The sequence below is a fragment of the Rhinoderma darwinii genome, chromosome 2, assembly GCF_050947455.1.
Source record: "Rhinoderma darwinii isolate aRhiDar2 chromosome 2, aRhiDar2.hap1, whole genome shotgun sequence".
Classification (NCBI taxonomy): domain Eukaryota; kingdom Metazoa; phylum Chordata; class Amphibia; order Anura; family Rhinodermatidae; genus Rhinoderma; species Rhinoderma darwinii.
Genome location: NC_134688.1, coordinates 355,266,765 through 355,285,359, shown reverse-complemented (window position 1 = coordinate 355,285,359; position 18,595 = coordinate 355,266,765). Strand labels below are relative to the sequence as shown.

Here is an 18,595-nt window from a genome sequence, read left to right as displayed (position 1 = left end):
GAGCCAGTTAAAGGGAATGTGTTGCCAGAAAAACATGTATTTTTTTTTTTTTTTTTAATTAAACATTTAGTGTGTAGGTGATTAAACATTGTTCAAATTTTTTTTATTTTTTTCACGAGTCAGGAAATATTATAAATTAGATTCTAATTTATAATATTTCCCATTGCTGGTCACTAGATGGAGCTATTCCCAAAATTGCAGCATTGCAAAATTGGGTAAAAAGCCCTCGCTCTAGTGAGCTCTCAGCATCCCCCCCTCCTTTATCCTGGCTAGTGCCGGGATAAACGAGGGGTTTGAACGGTCTATCCTCCTACACTGTGTGTCGCCATTTTTTGAGCTAACACACAGTGTAGTAGGTTTACATACAGTAGTAAACGTACACGAACATACATTGAAATCTCTTACCTGCTCCTGCCGCCGCGGCTCCCTCCGGCCCGTCCGCTCCGTCTGCTGCCGCTGGTCCAAGTGCACAAGTCCGGAAGCCGCGACCGGAAGTAGTAATCTTACTGTCCGGCCGCGACTTCCGGTCCACAGGAAAATGGCGCCGGACGGCGCCAATTTAAAATTGGACTGTGTGGGAGCGGCGCATGCGCAGTTCCCACACAGACGGCGTACACAGAAGTGGATGGGACGGGAGCCGTTCGCAGTCCCTATGGGACTGTGGCTGCCGTATTCCATGTCTGTATGTGTCGTTAATCGACACATACAGAAATGGAACAAAAAATGGCAGCCCCCATAGGGAAGAAAAAGTGTAAAAATAAGAAAGTAAAACACAAACACACAAATAAATATAAACGTTTTTAATAAAGCACTAACATCTTTAACATATGAAAAAAAAATTTGTGATGACACTCTTCCTTTAAGTTAGATGACCCCGCCCCATCCCCCTCCCATATTTCTGCTTCACTTCGACTTTTATTTACTGTATTTCTCAGTCACTCTCTAAATGGCCAAATGGGATGTACAGGCAACTGAGAGATGCCGCTTTCCCCTTCTAAGATATATTAGAATGTTTTATGTATTTACATGCACTAGTTTATGCAAGATAATAAATTTCTTTTGCATTCTAGTTACATCTGAAAGAATAAAAATTATATAATGCAACAGGATCAAATTGATATTTTCTTAATATTATGGGGTCTTTAATACTAAACAGCACTTTTTAATTGTGGCTCTAAACAGAGAGCACAATGAATTCTGTGATGAAATGCTAGTCATCTATCTTGCTGTGTTACATTTCTATCCAGAGAAACTGACTGACCACACTAAATATGTAAAATTTGCGGTGGTGTCCTAAAGAGTATAATGCGGTGTTCCCGTCAAATAAGCACACCACACACGCAAAGACAGATCCTAACAGGCAATATACATTTGGATCTGTCTGGAGGGGGGAGCCAGAAAAATTACTTCCTCTTTTAACCCCTGAGGCTGGGTTCACACGACCTATTTTCAGGCGTAAACGAGGCGTATTATGCCTCGTTTTACGCCTGAAAATAGGGCTACAATACGTCGGCAAACATCTGCCCATTCATTTGAATGGGTTTGCCGACGTATTGTGCAGACTACCTGTAATTTACACGTCGTCGTTTGACAGCTGTCAAACGACGACGCGTAAATGGACTGCCTCGGCAAAGAAGTGCAGGGCACTTCTTTGCCACGTAATTTGAGCTGTTCTTCATTGAACTCAATGAAGCACAGCAAGATTTACGAGCGTCTCAGACGCCTCGTATATTACGAGGAGCATTTACGTGTGAAACGAGGCAGCTGTTAACAGTCTGTCTTTTCACACGTAAATGCCTCTCATCGTGTGAACATACCCTTAAGGATGCAGCCTAGTTTTGGCCTTAAGGTTCAGAGCCCATTTTTCAAATATGACATATTTCACTTTGTGGTAATAACGTCGGAATGCTTAAACCTATCCAAGCGATTCTGAGATTGTTTTCTCGTGACACATTGGGCTTCATGTTCGTGGTAAAATTTGTTCGATATATTCAGTGTTTATTGGTAAGAAAATGCAAAATTTAGAGAATTTAGAAAAAATAGCATTTTTCAGAATTTAAATGCATCTGCTTGTAAAGCAGACGGTTATACCACCCAAAATAGTTACTAGTTCAAATTTCTCATATGGGTCGTTCATTGTATATGGAATGTCTGCATAGGGGACAGTAGCATTGTTTTACATCCAGCGCTAGGAGATCCGGTGTTTGTGTACGGACACTGGTGCACTTTGGGGATTGTACTACTGTTGTGCCCAGGATAAATGCTGGTTCCAGTGAAACATTGTTACAAACACTGAGATATATTTATCATAATGACTCAGTGTTTTTTTGTTTAATAAGTTTTTTAAATTTTCACGGTGGGGTATATTTCACAGTGGTGTGTTACCCCTGTTTTTAAACGAGTTACTATTAAAAGATATATTTTACTCAGTTGTCACTTCAGTGAACCTTCTAATTTCCTTATATTGTGGGAGCACAATTATATTTATATCAATTTATGCAGTGAATTTTTCCCATATGTCTACTTTAGATTGGCATAGTTTTTTGAACATTCTTTTATTTTTCTTGGACGTTACAAGGCTTAGAACATAAACAGCAATTTCTTATATTTTTAAGAAAATGTCAAAAGCCTTTTTTTTTTTTTTTTTTTAAGGTACCTGTTCAGTTCTGAAGTTGCTGAATTTCAATTTTATTAAATTTTTTTTCTTTAACACAGGTTTTACCAGAGAAACACTACGAAATAAGTATTGCCCAGATTCTGCACTTTTTAGAAATGTCCCACATGTGGCTCTAGTGCGCTCGTGGACTAAAACACAAGCCCCAGAAGCAAAGAAGCACCTAGTGCATTTTGAGGCTTTTTTTTTTTTTTTTTTTTTTTTTATTCTAATATATTTTAGGCAGCATGCCAGGTTTGAAGACTTGTTGAGGTGCCAAAACAGTAGGAATCCCCCATTTTGGAAACTACACCCCTCAAGGAATTCATTTATGGTTATTTTGACCGCACAGTTTTGTCACAGCATCTATTTGAATTCGGCTGTGAAATGTAAAAAAAAATTTTTTCCAATAAGATGTCATTTGTGATCAAAATTTCTTATTTTCCCTTTATATGCCCAATTTGTCCTTAGTGTGTCAATACTCCCATTTGTGGTGATAAACTGGTGTTTGGACCCATGTGAGGGCTCAGAAGGGAAGAGCGCTGTGTGTTTGGAGTGCAGATTTTGCTGGATTGGTTTTCGGGTGCCATGACGCATTTGCAGAGCGCCAGAGGTATCAAAGCAATGGAAACCCACCAGAAGTGACCCCATTTTGGAAACTACACCCCTCAAGGAACTCATTTATGGGTAATGTGACCATTTAGACCCCATAGTTTCTTCACAGAACTTATTTGAATTGGGCTGGGAATTAAAACAAAATTAATTTTTTCCAATAATATGTAGTTTTGGCTGAAAACTTCTTATTTTCGCAATAAATAAAATACCCCATTCTGTTGCCCAATTTGTCCTGAGTGCGGCAATACCCCATTTGTGGTGATAAACGGCCGTTTGGGCCCATGGGAGTGCTCGGAAGGAAAGGACCACCATTTGGCCTACTGGGGATTTTCTGGTGCGAAGTCATGTATGCAGAAGCCCCTGAGGTAACAGTACAGTTGAAACCCCCGAGAAGTGACCCCGTTTTAAAAACTACAAGGCATTCATCTAGAGGTGTAGTGAGCATTTTGACCGGAGACCTACACCCCATAAACTGTAATGTGGGTTCTCACGGGTATGGCAATACCCTCAATGTTGCTGTTATCAGCTGCCTTGGCACGCAGCAGGGCTCAGAAGGGGGATAAGCTGTGCAGAGTGCATCAGGGTAAGTAAAACTGGGGTAGATTAAAAATCAAGGGATGTATGATACATTTTAAAACACACTTTCATACAGAGCCTTCGTTTTTCAGGACACGTGTCACATTGATATATAGTGTCCTCCCTTATCCCCCTCTTATAGCAGACTTTGCACCTCTTGACTTATGCCCTTCTTGCCAGTTTGGGGAACTTCTGGAAAGTGTTGCCCTGGTACGATGCGTGTGGTGTCGCTTCCAGAAGTACTGGGTGCCCCCCCCTTCTTGGTCCCTAAAAATTAGTTTCTTGATAACCACCTCTTGAAATTCCAGGAAAGTTCCCCTCTGGCCTGTACATCGACGTAGCACGTACGCGTTGTACAATGCCATCTGTATGAGGTGCCCAGCCAGCTTCTTATACCACATCGCATCAGGACTTGATCTGACGAGTCCACGCCTCCCATGTACCTATTGTAGTCCAGGATGCAGTCTGGTCTGGGGGTCTCTGTACTAGTACCTCGTACAGGTACATGGGTACTGGTGTGACATCTCTCGTCTTTGTACTTGACACACAATATGTTGCTGCTAGATTGTGCCCTGCTCTCACCCCTTGGGTGTTTGCCCAAGCAGAGTCTTAGGGAGGCCTCTCAGATTTCTTCTAGCAGTGCCGCATGCCGCAGTACTTCTGGAAGCGAGGCAGTTGAGTGGGACGCTGGTATAAAAATTATCCGGGTAGGGTTGGTAACCCTGGTCCAGCAGTGGGTGCACCAAATCACACACAATTTTTGCATTAACTCCCAGTAAGGGGGGCATTCTGGGGGCTGAATACTGGTGTCCTTTTCTTCATATATTCCAAATTTGTAGGTATACCCTGATGCACTGTTGCACAGCTTGTATATCTTCACGCCATACCTTGCCCTCTTACCTGGCAGGTACTGGCGGAATTGAAGCCTCCCTTTAAAATGTACCAAGGACACATCAATAGAAATACAATTCGCGGGGGTGTATGCTTGGGAAAACCGGCCACTGAAACGGTCTAATAGGGGTCTACATTTATACAAACTGTCAAAACTGGGGTCATCTCGGGGTGGGCACAGCTCATTATCCGTATAATGTAAGAAGTGAAGTATTGCCTAATTGATTTATTTTTTTAGGTTCCAGTTCAGTTCTGAAGTTGCTTTGAGGGGCCTATATATTAGAAACCCCTATGAAACACCCCATTTTAGAAACTAGACCCCTGAAAGTGTTCACAACAGCATTTAGATAGACAGGAATTTAGAGCAAAGTAGAGGTTAATTTGACTATTTCTTTTTTTTTTTTTTTTGTCAGAAAACCTTTTTATCCTTTTTTTTTTTTAAATTTTTTTTAACACAAAAGGTTTTACCAGAGAAACACAACTTTATACGTATTGCCCAGATTCTGCAGTTTTGAGAAATACCCCATATGTGGCCCTAGTGCGGTAATGTACTGAAGCAGCGGCCTCTGAAGCAAAGGAGCACCTAGTGTATTTTTAGGCCTCCTTTTTATTAGGCACTATGTCCGGTTTGAAGTGGTCTTGTGGTGCCAAAACAGTGGAAACCCCCCAAAAGCCGCAAACCCCATTTTGGAAACTAGACCACTTGAGGAATTCATTGCCGTTTTCATGGGGTGCATGCTACTTTTTAATCAGTTTTTATTCTATTTTTAAGTGGCGTGGTGACTAAAAAACAGCAATTCTACTATTGTTTTTTATTCTATTACAGCGTTCGCAAATCGCGGGCTGTGCACATGGCCGCGTCCATTATTTCCTAGGAGTCTGGACCGCAGAACACGGCCGTAATAAGACATGTCCGTTCTTTCTGCGGTCCAGGTTCCTGGGCCATGCACGGACCGTGAAAACCACGGTCGTGTGCATGGGCCCATAGGAATGAATGGGGCCGCAATTCTCCCGTGGATTTTCGGGGGAATTGCGGCTGCAAAAGCACGTTCGTGTGACTGGGGCCTAACACTTCCTGTTCTGTAGAGATCACTTCTCAGCACTCATGTCATTATCGTCACAGGCAGGATCACAATGACAGACGATAACACCAATGTATAGATAACACAGGATCCACCATTGACCATAGGTGATGGACACCGCTACCACCTATCACAGAGCATGTCTAGACAACTCTCCTCTAGAAGTCAATGGGTCAGTTCCAGACTTTTTTTTTTCCTATGCTAAGCAGCCGCCACATGGACCATATCTCTAAATGGTGTTAACAGCCGCTCAGGCAAGATGGCTGCCGCATTATAATAATGTACAGAAAACAATAAAAAAAAATAACCGTTTAGAAAAGATTGTTTCGCTGTCTGGTTTTAATTATAAAAAAAATATATAGTGTGTGTATACATTTATTTTTTTGTGTGATTTGAAAAAATTCTTAACATACCATTCTTTTCTTTTTTCTTTATGACCGATTATTAAAACTGAACATAAGGCCTCATTTACATGGCAGTATTTTTTATTTTTATTTTTTTAAATCTTATTTGTAAGCTAAAACTAGGACACGGAGGAGGTGCAAATATTTCTATTCTGCTTTTTCTCTATGTAGGTTCCACTCCTGGCCTAACTGGTGCTTGTTATGTGTTATTTCAGTGTGATCTTTCACCATGGGCAGTGACCAGACAGCAGATTGACAATTTCAGTAAGGAAAATAATTTCATTGGATGGACAGAGACCTCGGTAAAGGAAAATAAAAATATAAATGAATCCCTAAGGTGAGCCTGCAACTCTCCAATGTAAAACATGTATGTGTGTGGTGAGGGGGGGAGTATGGTACCAATGTATCCAGCTCCAATTCCTTGTAAAACGTGAATTGCGAGGCTATAAAAGCACAACCACCAGTTTCAAGGACAAAGGGGTTGTGGCTCTATTAACTCCTTCAGGACTGAGCCTGTTTTGGCCTTCAGGACGAAGCAGATTTTTCAAATCTGACGAGTCCCTTTACGTGGTAATAACTTCGGAATGCTTTTACCTATCCAAGTGATTCTGAGATTTTCTCGTGACATGGTGCTTTGTTAGTGAAAAAAATTGGACTATAAATTGAATATTTATCTGTAAAAAAACACCAAGATTTGGAGAAAATTTGCAAAAATTAGCACTTTTCTAAATTTAAATGTATCCACTTGTAAAACAGATCGTAATACCACCCAAAATACTTACTAGTTTATATTTCCCATATGTCTACTTTATGTTTGCATCGTTTTTTGAACATTCTTTTCTTTTTCTAGGACGTTACAAGGCTTAGAACTTTAGCAGCAATTTTTCATATATTTAAGAATTTCTAAAGGCTATTTTTTGCAGGGACCAGTTCAGTTCTGAAGTGTCTTTGAGGGCCTTATATATTAGAAAGTCCTCATAAATTACCCCATTTTGAAAACTGCACCCCTCAAAGTATTCAAAACAGCATTCAGAAAGTGTTTTAACCCTTTAGGTGTTTCACAGGAATTAAAGCAAAGTAGAGGTGAAATTTACAAATGCAAACATTTTTTGCCAAAATTAATTTGTAATGCCGTGTTTTTTTCTGTACCAGAGAAGCTTTTACCTGAGAAATGCAACTCAATATTTATTACCCAGATTCTGTCGTTTTTAGAAATATCCCACACATTGTCCTAGTCTGCTAATGGACTGAAACACCGGCCTCAGACGCAAAGGAGCACCTAGTGGACATTGGGGCCTCCTTTTTTTTTTTAGAATATATTTTAGGCACATGTCCGGTTTAAGAGGTCTTGTGGTGCCAAAACAAAAAAGACCCCTGAAAAGTGACCCTATTTAGGAAACTACACCACTTAAGGAATCTAGGGGTGTAGTGAGCGTTTAGGCCCCACAGGTCTTTTGCAGAATTTATTAGTTAGGCCGTGAAAATGAGTATCAACATTAGTTACACTAACATGTTTAATTTTTTTCAGTTTCATAAAGGAGGAAAAAGCACCATCTGTAAAGCAATTTCTCCCAAGTATGGCAATACCCCACGTGGTCATAAATGTTTTTCATTAGAAAGTAATTAACCCTTTCTGGACTGATCCATTTTTTTCTTTAGTTTTTCCCTCCCCGCTTTCAAAGAGCCATAACTTTTTTTTATTTTTCCGTCAATAGAGTGGTGTGAGGGCTTATTTTTTGGTACATACAACTTTTTGAGCACTTTTTGTTAAATTTTTTGGTAGTCAAGGTGACCAAAAAACAAATTTTGCAGTTTTACATTTTTTTTTTTCTCGGCATTCATCGTGTGATTTAAATAATGATATATTGTAATAGTTTGGACTTTTACAGACACAGTGATACCAATTTTGTGGTTTTGTTTTTTTGTTTTTTGTTTTTGTTTTACGTTACTTTGTGAAATGTGAAAAGATTTTTTTTTTTGTTTGGACTTTAAATATTTATTTAATATTTTTTCACAAAGAATAATTTACTTTTTGTTTTTACACATTTTATTAGTCCCCCTAGGGGACTTGAACCAGCAATCAATAGATAGCTGGTACAATACACTGCAATACTAATGTATTGCAGTATATTGTAATTTTTACAGGCTCCTGTAACAGCGCGATCGCTGTTCCTGTCAGTTAGTCCCAGGTGTCAGCTGTAATACACAGCTGATACCCGCAGCGTATGGTGCGGGCTTAGCGCGTGAGCTCGCTCCATACATCCCGCCGCACACCACGACATGCTATTAAGTCATGGTGCGCGAAGGGGTTAATGCGCAGTGGATGGTGCAGAGTGAAGATTTCAATTTTCCACTGATATGCCATTTTAGTGCACTATGTTATGCCCAGTTTGTGCCACTGAAGACAAATATCTCATAAAATATTAACCCTGTTCTCCCGGGTATGGCAATGCCATATCTGTGGACGTAAACTGCTGTTTGGGCATGCTGTAGGGCTCATTAGAGAGGGAGTGGCATTTGGCTTTTGGAGCGCAGATTTGGCTTGGTGGTAGTTCTGTTTGGCGTTTTGCTGGTATTTTAGTTTATAATGTGGGGGCATATGTAATCTGTGCGGAGAACATCAGGGCATAGTAAGAGGGTACAATAATGGGATATATAAAAAATAATCTGCAGATATGTGGCCAGTGTCACACTGATAAATGGTGCCAGATGTTATCCGCTTTTGGAACACTGCACATTTTGCATCGCCATATTCTGTGAGGCAGAACTTTTTTTTTCTTCACCAGAGTTGTGTGAGGGCTTATTTGTTGATCACTTTTTATTCCATTTTTTTGGCAAGCAAGGTGACCAAAAACCATAAATTTGGACAATGTTTTATTTCTTTATGGTGTTCACCCTGGGCTATAAATGACCATTTTACTTTATTCTGCGGGTCGGTACGATTACGGCGATACCATATGTATATAATTTTTTTTAATGTTTTGCAGCGTTTGTGCAATAAAATCATTTATTTATAAAATTTATTTTTTGTCACCATATTCTGAGAGCCTTAACTTTTTTTTATTTTTCAGTCAAAGCTGTCGAAGGGCTTGTTTTTTGCGGGACGGGTTGTAGTTTTTATTGGTACTATTTTGGAGTACACGTGTTTTTTTTGGATCAATTGTTTTTATTGTATATTTTAAGGCTATGTTCACACGGGGTATTTTGCCGAGTTTTTTGACGCGGAAACCGCGTCGCAAAACTCAGCAAAAACGGCCCGAGAACGCCTCCCATTGATTTCAATGGGAGGCGTCGGCGTCTTTTTCCCGCGAGCAGTAAAACTGCCTCGCGGGAAAAAGAAGCGACATGCCCTATCTTCGGGCGCTTCCGCCTCTGACCTCCCATTGACTTCAATGGGAGGCAGGAGAAAGCGTATATCTCGCTGTTTTATGCCCGCGGCGCTCAATGGCCGCCGGCGAAAAACGGCGCGATAATCGCCGCGAAAATCGGCGTGCAGGGAGAGGAATATCTGCCTCAAAGTTCCAAACGGAATTCCAAAATACTCCGTGTGAACATAGCCTAAGAGCGGTGGTGACCAAAAAGCGTTTGTTTTTTTTCCTTTTTTTTTTTGCGGTGTTCATTATGCAGCAAAAATATTACACTTTTATAGTTGGGGTCGTTACGAACGTGGTGATACCAAATGTGTACTTTTTTTTTTAACGTGTTCATTTTTTGTTTATGTAACTTAAAGGCAATGTGTTGCCAGAAAAACGTTTTTTTTTTTTTAATTAAACATTTAGTGTGTAGGTGATTAAACATTGTTCAAATTTTTTTTATTTTTTTCACGAGTCAGGAAATATTATAAATTAATTCTAATTTATAATATTTCCCATTGCTGGTCACTAGATGGAGCTATTCCCAAAATTGCAGCATTGCATGTGGTAAAGCAACCACATTGCTTTATGCTGCAAAATTGGGTAAAAAGCCCTCGGTCTAGTGAGCTCTCAGCATCCCCCCCCTCCTTTATCCTGGCTAGTGCCGGGATAAACGAGGGGTTTGAACGGTCTAACCTCCTACACTGTGTGTCGCCATTTTTTGAGCTAACACACAGTGTAGTAGGTTTACATACAGTAGTAAACGTACACAAACACGAACATACATAGAAATCTCTTACCTGCTCCTGCCGCCGCGGCTCCCTCCGGCCCGTCCGCTCCGTCTGCTGCCGCTGGTCCAAGTGCACAAGTCCGGAAGCCGCGACCGGAAGTAGTAATCTTACTATCCGGGCGCGACTTCCGGTCCACACACGAAAATGGCGCCGGACGGCGCGCATTTCAAATTGGACTGTGTGGGAGCGGCGCATGCGCAGTTCCCACACAGACGGCGTACATTGAAGTGGATGGGACGGGAGCCGTTCGCAGTCCCTATGGGACTGTGGCTGCCGTATTCCATGTCTGTATGTGTCGTTAATCGACACATACAGAAATGGAAAAAAAAATGGCAGCCCCCATAGGGAAGAAAAAGTGTAAAAATAAGAAAAAGTAAAACACAAACACACAAATAAATATAAACATTTTTAATAAAGCACTAACATCGTTAACATATTTAAAAAAAAATTGTGATGACACTGTTCCTTTAACTTTTACTTTTCCACCTTTTTAAAAAAAAAAAAAAAATAAAGATATTTTTTTTTACTTGTCCCACTAGGAGACATTTAGACTTGCAGCTGTGATCGCTGCTAGAACACATTACACTACCTACGTAGTATAATGTGTTTTGTCATTGTGACGTGACCGTTAGTCATGCGATTTGGGTAATAGGGGGTGCTGGCCCTTATTTTGACCATTTCTCTCTTCTCTCACAGAATATATTCTGTGAGAGAGAGGGAGAACTAACCGCTGCTGTCCGGGGACAGGACAAAAACGCTCCGAGGCCTCAGCTACCTCCGTAGCTGAGTACATTGAGTTTAAGCGCCCCCCGAGGGTGCTATCTTATGCCAAAGTGCCGCCGGGAAAAGTCGGCACTCTGGCATAAGTACCCTTAATGGCCACCGTGAAAACACGTATAGGTGGTCGTTAGGGGTCGTTAGGGGATTAAGTTGCTGTAGCTGGTCTGGAGTGGTGCTGTGCAGGCAGAAAATGTCAAAATCTGAAGGGGCTGCTGTTCTTCACTAGCACAGTGGTTCTAGTAAACCGTATGCATCCCAGTGGTCGGACTCCCACCAATCAATAGGTTATGGTATATCTTAGGCTCGTTTACATCTGCATCGGGACTTTGTTCATGGATTCCATTAGACCTTTCAGTCGGGAACCCATGAACGGAATCCGTTCATCACTATTGATTTCAATGGTGATGGATCCGGTGCAAATGGTTTCTGTTTGTCACCGTTGTGTAAGCGTTCTGTTTTTTTGACCGTATCAATAGCGCAGTCGACAATGGTATTGAGTCCGTCAAAACAACGGTACCCTTACACACCAGTGACAAACTGAAATTATTTGAATCCGATCCGTCACCTTTGAAATCAATGGTGATGCAAATGGGAATCTCTGGTTTCAGTTTGGATTCCATTCATGGGTTCCCCTAACAAAGGTCCGATGGAATCCATGAACGGAGTCCCGACGCAGGTGTGAACAAAGCCTTAAAACAGATAGGTCACCTGAATATGCTGCCCTATTTAACCCTTTCACGACCAAGGACGAAAATGCACGTCCTGGTCGGCTGCTAGTTCCCGCACCAGGACGTGCATTTTCGTCCGCATTTCAAACTGTCACTCTGTGTAAACACAGAGTGACAGACCCGCGCTGACAGCTGTCCTAGACAGCTGAGACATCAGTCTCGCCAGACAGCGGACCATCGCCGCTGCTTTCGGCAGTTAACCCCTTAAGTGCGTCGGCGCATTTAAGTGGTTTGAAGCACATAGGCAGCCCCCACGAAGTGATCGTGGGGGCTACCGATGCTTGTCACGGCAATCGGAGGTCAGATAATGACCTCCGGGTTGCCATGTACGGAAGCCTCGGAGGAACAGCCTCCGGCCGTTCCTCCTCTGCTTCCTGTCAGTGTGACAGTCACGTGTGTAGTGTAATGTACTCTAGCAGCGATCAACGCTGCAAGACGAAGTGTCCCCTAGTGGGACAAGTAAAAAAAAGTGTAAAAATAAAAGTTAAGTTCTATAAACACTAAATGCTTTTTTTCCTATAATAAGACTTTTATTATAGAAAAAAAATGAACACGTTAAAAAAGTACACATATTTTGTATCACCGCGTTCGTAACGACCCCAACTATAAAACTATAATGTTATTTTTCCCGCACGATGAACACCCCAAAAAAAAGCAATAAAAAACTACGACAGAATCACAATTTTTTTGGTCAGCACCGCTCCCTAAATAAAGAATAAAAAGTGATCAAAAAGTTGCATGTTCCCAAAAATAGTACCAATAAAAACTTCTATCTGTCCCGCAAAAAACAAGCTCTTACACCGCTTTTTTGACAAAAAAATAAAAAAATTATGGCTCTCTGAATATGGTGACACAGAAATTTTTTTGGTTTATAAATAAGTCATGTTATTGTGCAAACGCTAAAAAAAAAGGACCAAACCTATATATATATGGTATCGCCGTAATCGTACCGACCCGCAGAATAAAGTAAAAATGTAATTTATAGCGTACGGTGAGCGCCGCAAAAAGAAAACCTAAAAAATGGTGTCAGAATTCCTGTTTTTTGCTCAGGATTGCAAAAAAATTGAACAAAAAGTGATTAAAAAAAAATCGCATGTACCCCAAAATGGTACCAATGAAAACTACAGATTGTCCCGCAACAAATAAGCCCTCACATGACTCCGGTGGTGAAAAAATAAAAAAGTTCTGGCTCTCAGAATATGGCGATCCAAAAGCGGATAAGATCGGGCGCCATTTATCAGTGTGACACCAGTCACATATCTATGAATTATTATTTATTTACCCCATTATTATACCCTCTTATTATACCCTGATGTACCCCGCACAGATTACATATGCCCCCCACATTATAAACTGAAATACAAGCGAAACCCAAAACAGAAAAACTACCAAGCAAAATCTGCGCTCCAAAAGCAAAATGGCGCTCCCTCCCTTCTGAGCCCTGCAGCGTGCCCAAGCAGCAGTTTGCGCCCACACATACGGTGTCGCCATACCCGAGAGAACCCGCTTAACGTTTTATGAGGTATTTGTCATCTGTGGCACACACTGGGCACAACATATTATGCACTAAAATGGCGTATCGGTGGAAAATTGCAATTTTCACTTTGAACCATCCGCTGTGCATTAACCCCTTTGCGCACTATGACTTAATTGCCCGTCATGGTGCGGCGGTTGATGTATGGAGCCGGCTCACGTTCTGAGCCCGCTCCATACGCTGCGGGTGTCGGCTGTGTATTACAGCAGGCCCCCTCGGTACTAACGGACAGGAACAGCGATCGCTCTGTTACAGAAGCCTGTAAGAATAACAATATACTGCAATACATTAGTATTGCAGTGTATTGTACCAGTGATCCAATGATCGCCGGATCAAGTCCCCTAAGGGGATTGATTAATAAAATGTGTAGAAGAATTATAGTTTAGTAGTGAGAATTTTTTTTTTTTAAAGTTAAAAAAACAAAACACCTTTTCGCATTTTTCTTCTAAAGTAATGTAAAAAAATGAACAAAATTGGTATCGCTACGTCCGTAAAAGTCCGAACTATTACGATATACCATTATTTAATTTGCACAGTGCACACCTTAAAAAAATGTAATAATTGAAACCGCCAAAATCGCAGTTTGTTTTTTTTGTCACCTTCGCTCTAAAAAAAAAATGTAATACAACTTTTGAATCCCTTTTTATGTACCAAAAAATGGTACCAATAAGAACTGCAGCTCCTCCCGCAAGAAATAAGCCCTCACACCGCTCTATTGATGGAAAAATTAAAAAAGTTATGGCTCTTGGAAGGCGGGGAGTGAAAATCTAAAATATGAAAGCAAAAAATGGATCAGTCCTGAAAGGGTTAATTCATTTCTAATGAAAAAAACGTATGACCCCATGTGGGGTATTTCCGTACTTGGGAGAAATTGCTTTATAAAAAATGGTTGTTTTTTTCCTTCTTTATCCCTTGTGAAAATGAGAAAATTCAACATTTTAGTGGAAAAAATGTTATTAATTTTCGCGCCCTAATTCTAATAAACTCTGCAAAAGACCCGTGGGGTGTAAATGCTCACTATACCCCTAGAAAAATTCCTTGAAGGTTTTTCCAAAATGGGGTCACTTTTGGGGGGTTTCCACTGTTTTGGTCCCTCCAGTGCATTGCAAATGCGACATGGCACCGAAAACCATTCCAGCAAAATCATAAATCCAAATGGCGCTCCTTCCCTTCTGAGCCCTGCTGTGGGTCCAAACAGCAGTTTATTACCACATATGGGGTATTGTCGTAATCGGGAGATATTGCTTTACAAATGTTGGGGTGCATTTTCTTCGTTATTCCTTGTAAATAATAAAGATTTCTATGTTTCAGAAAAAAAGTACATTTTAATTTTTACAGACTAATTCCAATATATTTAGCGAAAAACCTGTGGTCAAAATGCTAACTATACCCCTAGATAAATACCTTAAGGGGTCTAGTTTTCGAAATGGGGTCGTTTATGGGCAGTTTCTATCGTTCTGGCAGCTCAAAGCTTCTCCAAATGTACAGTGGGGCCTAAAACATTTTCAAGCAAAATATGAGTCCTGAAAGCCTCCGGGTGCTCCCTTCCTTTGGGGCCCTGCCGTGTGTCCAAACAACGCATTAGGGCCACAATGTGGGTATTTTTGAAAACCGGAGAAAGAGGGTGATAGATTTTTGGGTGTGTTTCTTCATTTTCATATTCGCTTTACAAAGAAATCGGTCTTCAAACAAATACTTTTATGAAAAAAGTGAAATTATTATTTTTTTCACCTGATATGCATTAAATTTAGCAAAGAACTGTGGGGTCAAAATAATTACTATACACCTAAATAATTACGTTATGGGGTCTAGTTTTCGAAATGGGTTAGTTTATGGGGAGTTTCTATCGTTCTGGCAGCTCAAAGCCTCTCCAAATGTACAGTGGGGAATAAAACATTTTCAAGCAAAATATGAGTCCTGAAAGCCTCCGGGTGCTCCCTTCCTTTTGGGCCCTGCCGTGTGTCCAGGCAGCGCATTAGGGCCACAATGTGGATATTTTTGAAAACAGGAGAAACAGGGTGATAGATTTTGTGGTGTGTTTCTTCATTCTCATGGTCACTTTACACAGAAATCGGTCTTCAAAGTGATACTTTTATGAAAAGTGTTTTTTGTTTTTTTTTCACCTGCTATGCATTAAATTTAGCAAAAAACTGTGGGGTCAAAGTACGCACTACACCCCTAGATAAATACCTTAAGGGGTCTAGTTTTCTAAATGGGGTCGTTTATGGGGAGATTCTATCGCTCTGGTAGCTCAAAACCTCTCCAAATGTACAGTGGGGCCTAAAACATTTTCAAGCAAAATATGAGTCCTGAAAGCCTCCGGGTGCTCCCTCCATTTCGGGCCCTGTCGTGTGTCCAAGCAATGCATTAGGGTCACAATGGGGGCATTTTTGAAAACAGGAGAAACAGGGTGATATATTTTGGGGTGTGTTTCTTCATTCTCATGGTCACTTTACACAGAAATCGGTCTTCAAAGTGATACTTTTATGAAAAAAGTTAAATTATATTTTTTTACGCCTGCTTTGCATGAATTCTTACAAAAAAACTGTGGGGTCAAAATACTTACAACACCCCTTAATAAATACCTTAAGGGGTGTAGTTTTCAAAATGGGGTCACTTGTGGGGGTTTCCACCATTCTGACACCTATGAGCCTCTGAAAACCTGGCTTGGTGCAGGAAAACAAAATGTACTTCAAAATGTATAAAATGATTACTAAATTTGTAAGTCTTCCAAATTGCTCAAAAAAAATAATATTTTTTCAAAAGTGCTGCCAAAATAGAGTAAAGAGATGGAAATATATATTTAATTAAAAATATTGTGCAGTATGTATGTACATATGTGACATATTGCAGTTAAAAATAGGGAAAAATGATAATTTTTACAAAATTTCTTCAATTTCTCTATTTTTTAATTAATTTCCGCAAATCATATCGGTCTACTTTTACCACTAAAATAAAGTACAACATGTGACGAAAAAACAATGTCAGAATTACTTGGATATTCAAAACTTTCACAGAGTTATTCTCTGATAAAGTCAGACATACCAGATTTGACACATCTGGCTTGGTCATTTAAGGTACAAACATGCCCGGTCATTAAGGAGTTAAGGTATTTAACAAAAATATTGCACAATTTAATTGAGCCTAAATAATAATACAGCAGACTCATAGTTTGGAGTCTATTGTATTTATAAGCCCCTGTTCAGTGTTTTTTTGCAGGCAGAAAATTGCCTCAAAATTCGGTCTGGACGCAGTTTGCCATCGAGCGCCGCGGGCAAAAAACGTAGCGAAAAATGCTTTCTCTGCCTCCCATTGATGTCAATTGGAGGTCAGAGACGTAAACGCCCGAAGATAAGTCGTCCCTTCCCGCGAGCCGGTTTTACCGCTTGCGGGAAAAACGCCTCCGCCTCCCATTGAAATCAATGGGAGGTGTTTTTGACCATTTTTTGCCGCGGTTTCTGCGTCAAACTGTGTGAACAGGGCCTAAGGGGTGCACTTTTTACTAATTATACAGTTCATTAGCTAGCGCTTCTTATTAAAACTTTTTTTTTTTGTATATCTTGTACATGTTGCAGAGTGCTCATTGAGAGGATGATGGAGACCAGAGAATCTGGACATTCCTCTGTCCCACCACAGGGGGAATACATCAACATTAATGACATTTCTGTGCCTGGATCAGGCTGCTGCTGACATGACTGCTCAGGTCTGTACTGGGTAATATTCCTACTACAAGAAGACCTTTGCTATTTAGATCAAACCTTGTTCTCCAAGTCATTGTGCCTCGGAAAATCCCGTTAGAAGCATGAAGGCTCGTGCATTAATTCCTAGATTTGTATAATTTATTTTCTTACTGTTTGAATCTAGTTTTATTTTCATACTCTTTTTGTACTTTGCCCTTTCAACGTTAAAAATAAAAAATAAAAAAATAAAATGTATACATGCAGAATGAACAAGTGTTTGTGTTTCGGAACCATTTAGACTGTTACTTAGTATGTATATATTTTGTGTGTATATTGCTAGTTTAGTTGTAGTTCTAAGGCTGGATTCACACGAGCACATTACGTCCGTAATGGACGGAACGTATTTCGGCCGCTAATCCCGGACCGAACACACTGCAGGGAGCCGGGCTCCTAGCATCCTAGTTATGTAAAATGCTAGGAGTCCCTGCCTCGCTGCAGGACAACTGTCCCGTACTGTAATCATGTTTTCAGTACGGGACAGTAGTTCCACGTAGAGGCAGGGACTCCTAGCATCGTACATAACTATGATGCTAGGAGCCCGGCTCCCTGCACTGTGTTCGGTCCGGGACTTGCGGCTGAAATACGTTCCGTCCATTATGGACGTAATGTGCTCGTGTGAACCCAGCCTTAGAATCCAATCTTTTTGGTTTTTATTTTAGAAGAACTATGTACTATTGCTGTGTATATAATGCAAACTTCGCTCTAAATCATGAATCTCCTGACATAAAGGCATGTCTTGGGTACTAGTATGTTTGTTTTTTTTTTGTTTTTTTTTAAACTACAGCTGTATAACCTTTGCAAATAATAAATTTTACTCTGTACTATTGACTTTGAATTATGTTGACTTTTTTTTTTCTCTCTATAATCTTGAGCTCTTCTGCAATGAGGTGGATACATATATTTTTGTTCTAAGAGGGAACCATTCTTGATACAAATTAGCTCAATTTACAGGAAAAAATTGGGCTGAAATATAAAGTGATGTAAATTACCTAGAAAAATCTGCGTAGGTAGGAGTTTTAATTATTTTTTTCCCCCCCTACGAAGGCTGGCTATATCTATTCGTGTGTGTCGAAGATGAGCAAGAACTCAACTTAGAGGTCAACAAAACTGTTTTACGATTGCATACCGATATCACCCAGGTGAATACAGAAAAAATAAAAGCAACTTGCTATTTACAATATTGGTGTTGGTAAATTGCTGCAGAGTTAAAAAAAAATAAAAATACTGTACCACAGCACGTGAACACTAAATTTATATAATCTGTGTGCTAGCGCCCTGGAATCCTGAAAATGTAGATGTCTAATGTTTGAGAAGTGACCTGAGGAGATGTCTTTGCTGCCCTCTTGTGAAGGATCTATTTTGTTAAAGAACTGCAAAATTGGCTTTTTTGTATAGCATGCTCTTACCCCTTTATTTTATGAAAATAGTTTTTTTTGTCTTTTTTATCA

The 18,595-nt window shown here is 40.3% G+C and overlaps 1 protein-coding gene across 1 annotated transcript in view; it reads left to right on the top strand.

Moving 5' to 3' along the window:
- RAB29 (RAB29, member RAS oncogene family) overlaps positions 1 to 17,474 on the top strand; it is a 32,649-nt gene extending 15,175 nt beyond the window's left edge. Inside the window, exons 4-5 of the mRNA XM_075850711.1 lie at positions 6,437 to 6,558; positions 16,983 to 17,474. Coding sequence (XP_075706826.1) covers positions 6,437 to 6,558; positions 16,983 to 17,097 — 237 coding nt within the window. The 3' untranslated portion in view covers positions 17,098 to 17,474. The remainder of the gene's footprint in view (positions 1 to 6,436; positions 6,559 to 16,982) is intronic.
- Positions 17,475 to 18,595: the final 1,121 nt, after the last annotated feature.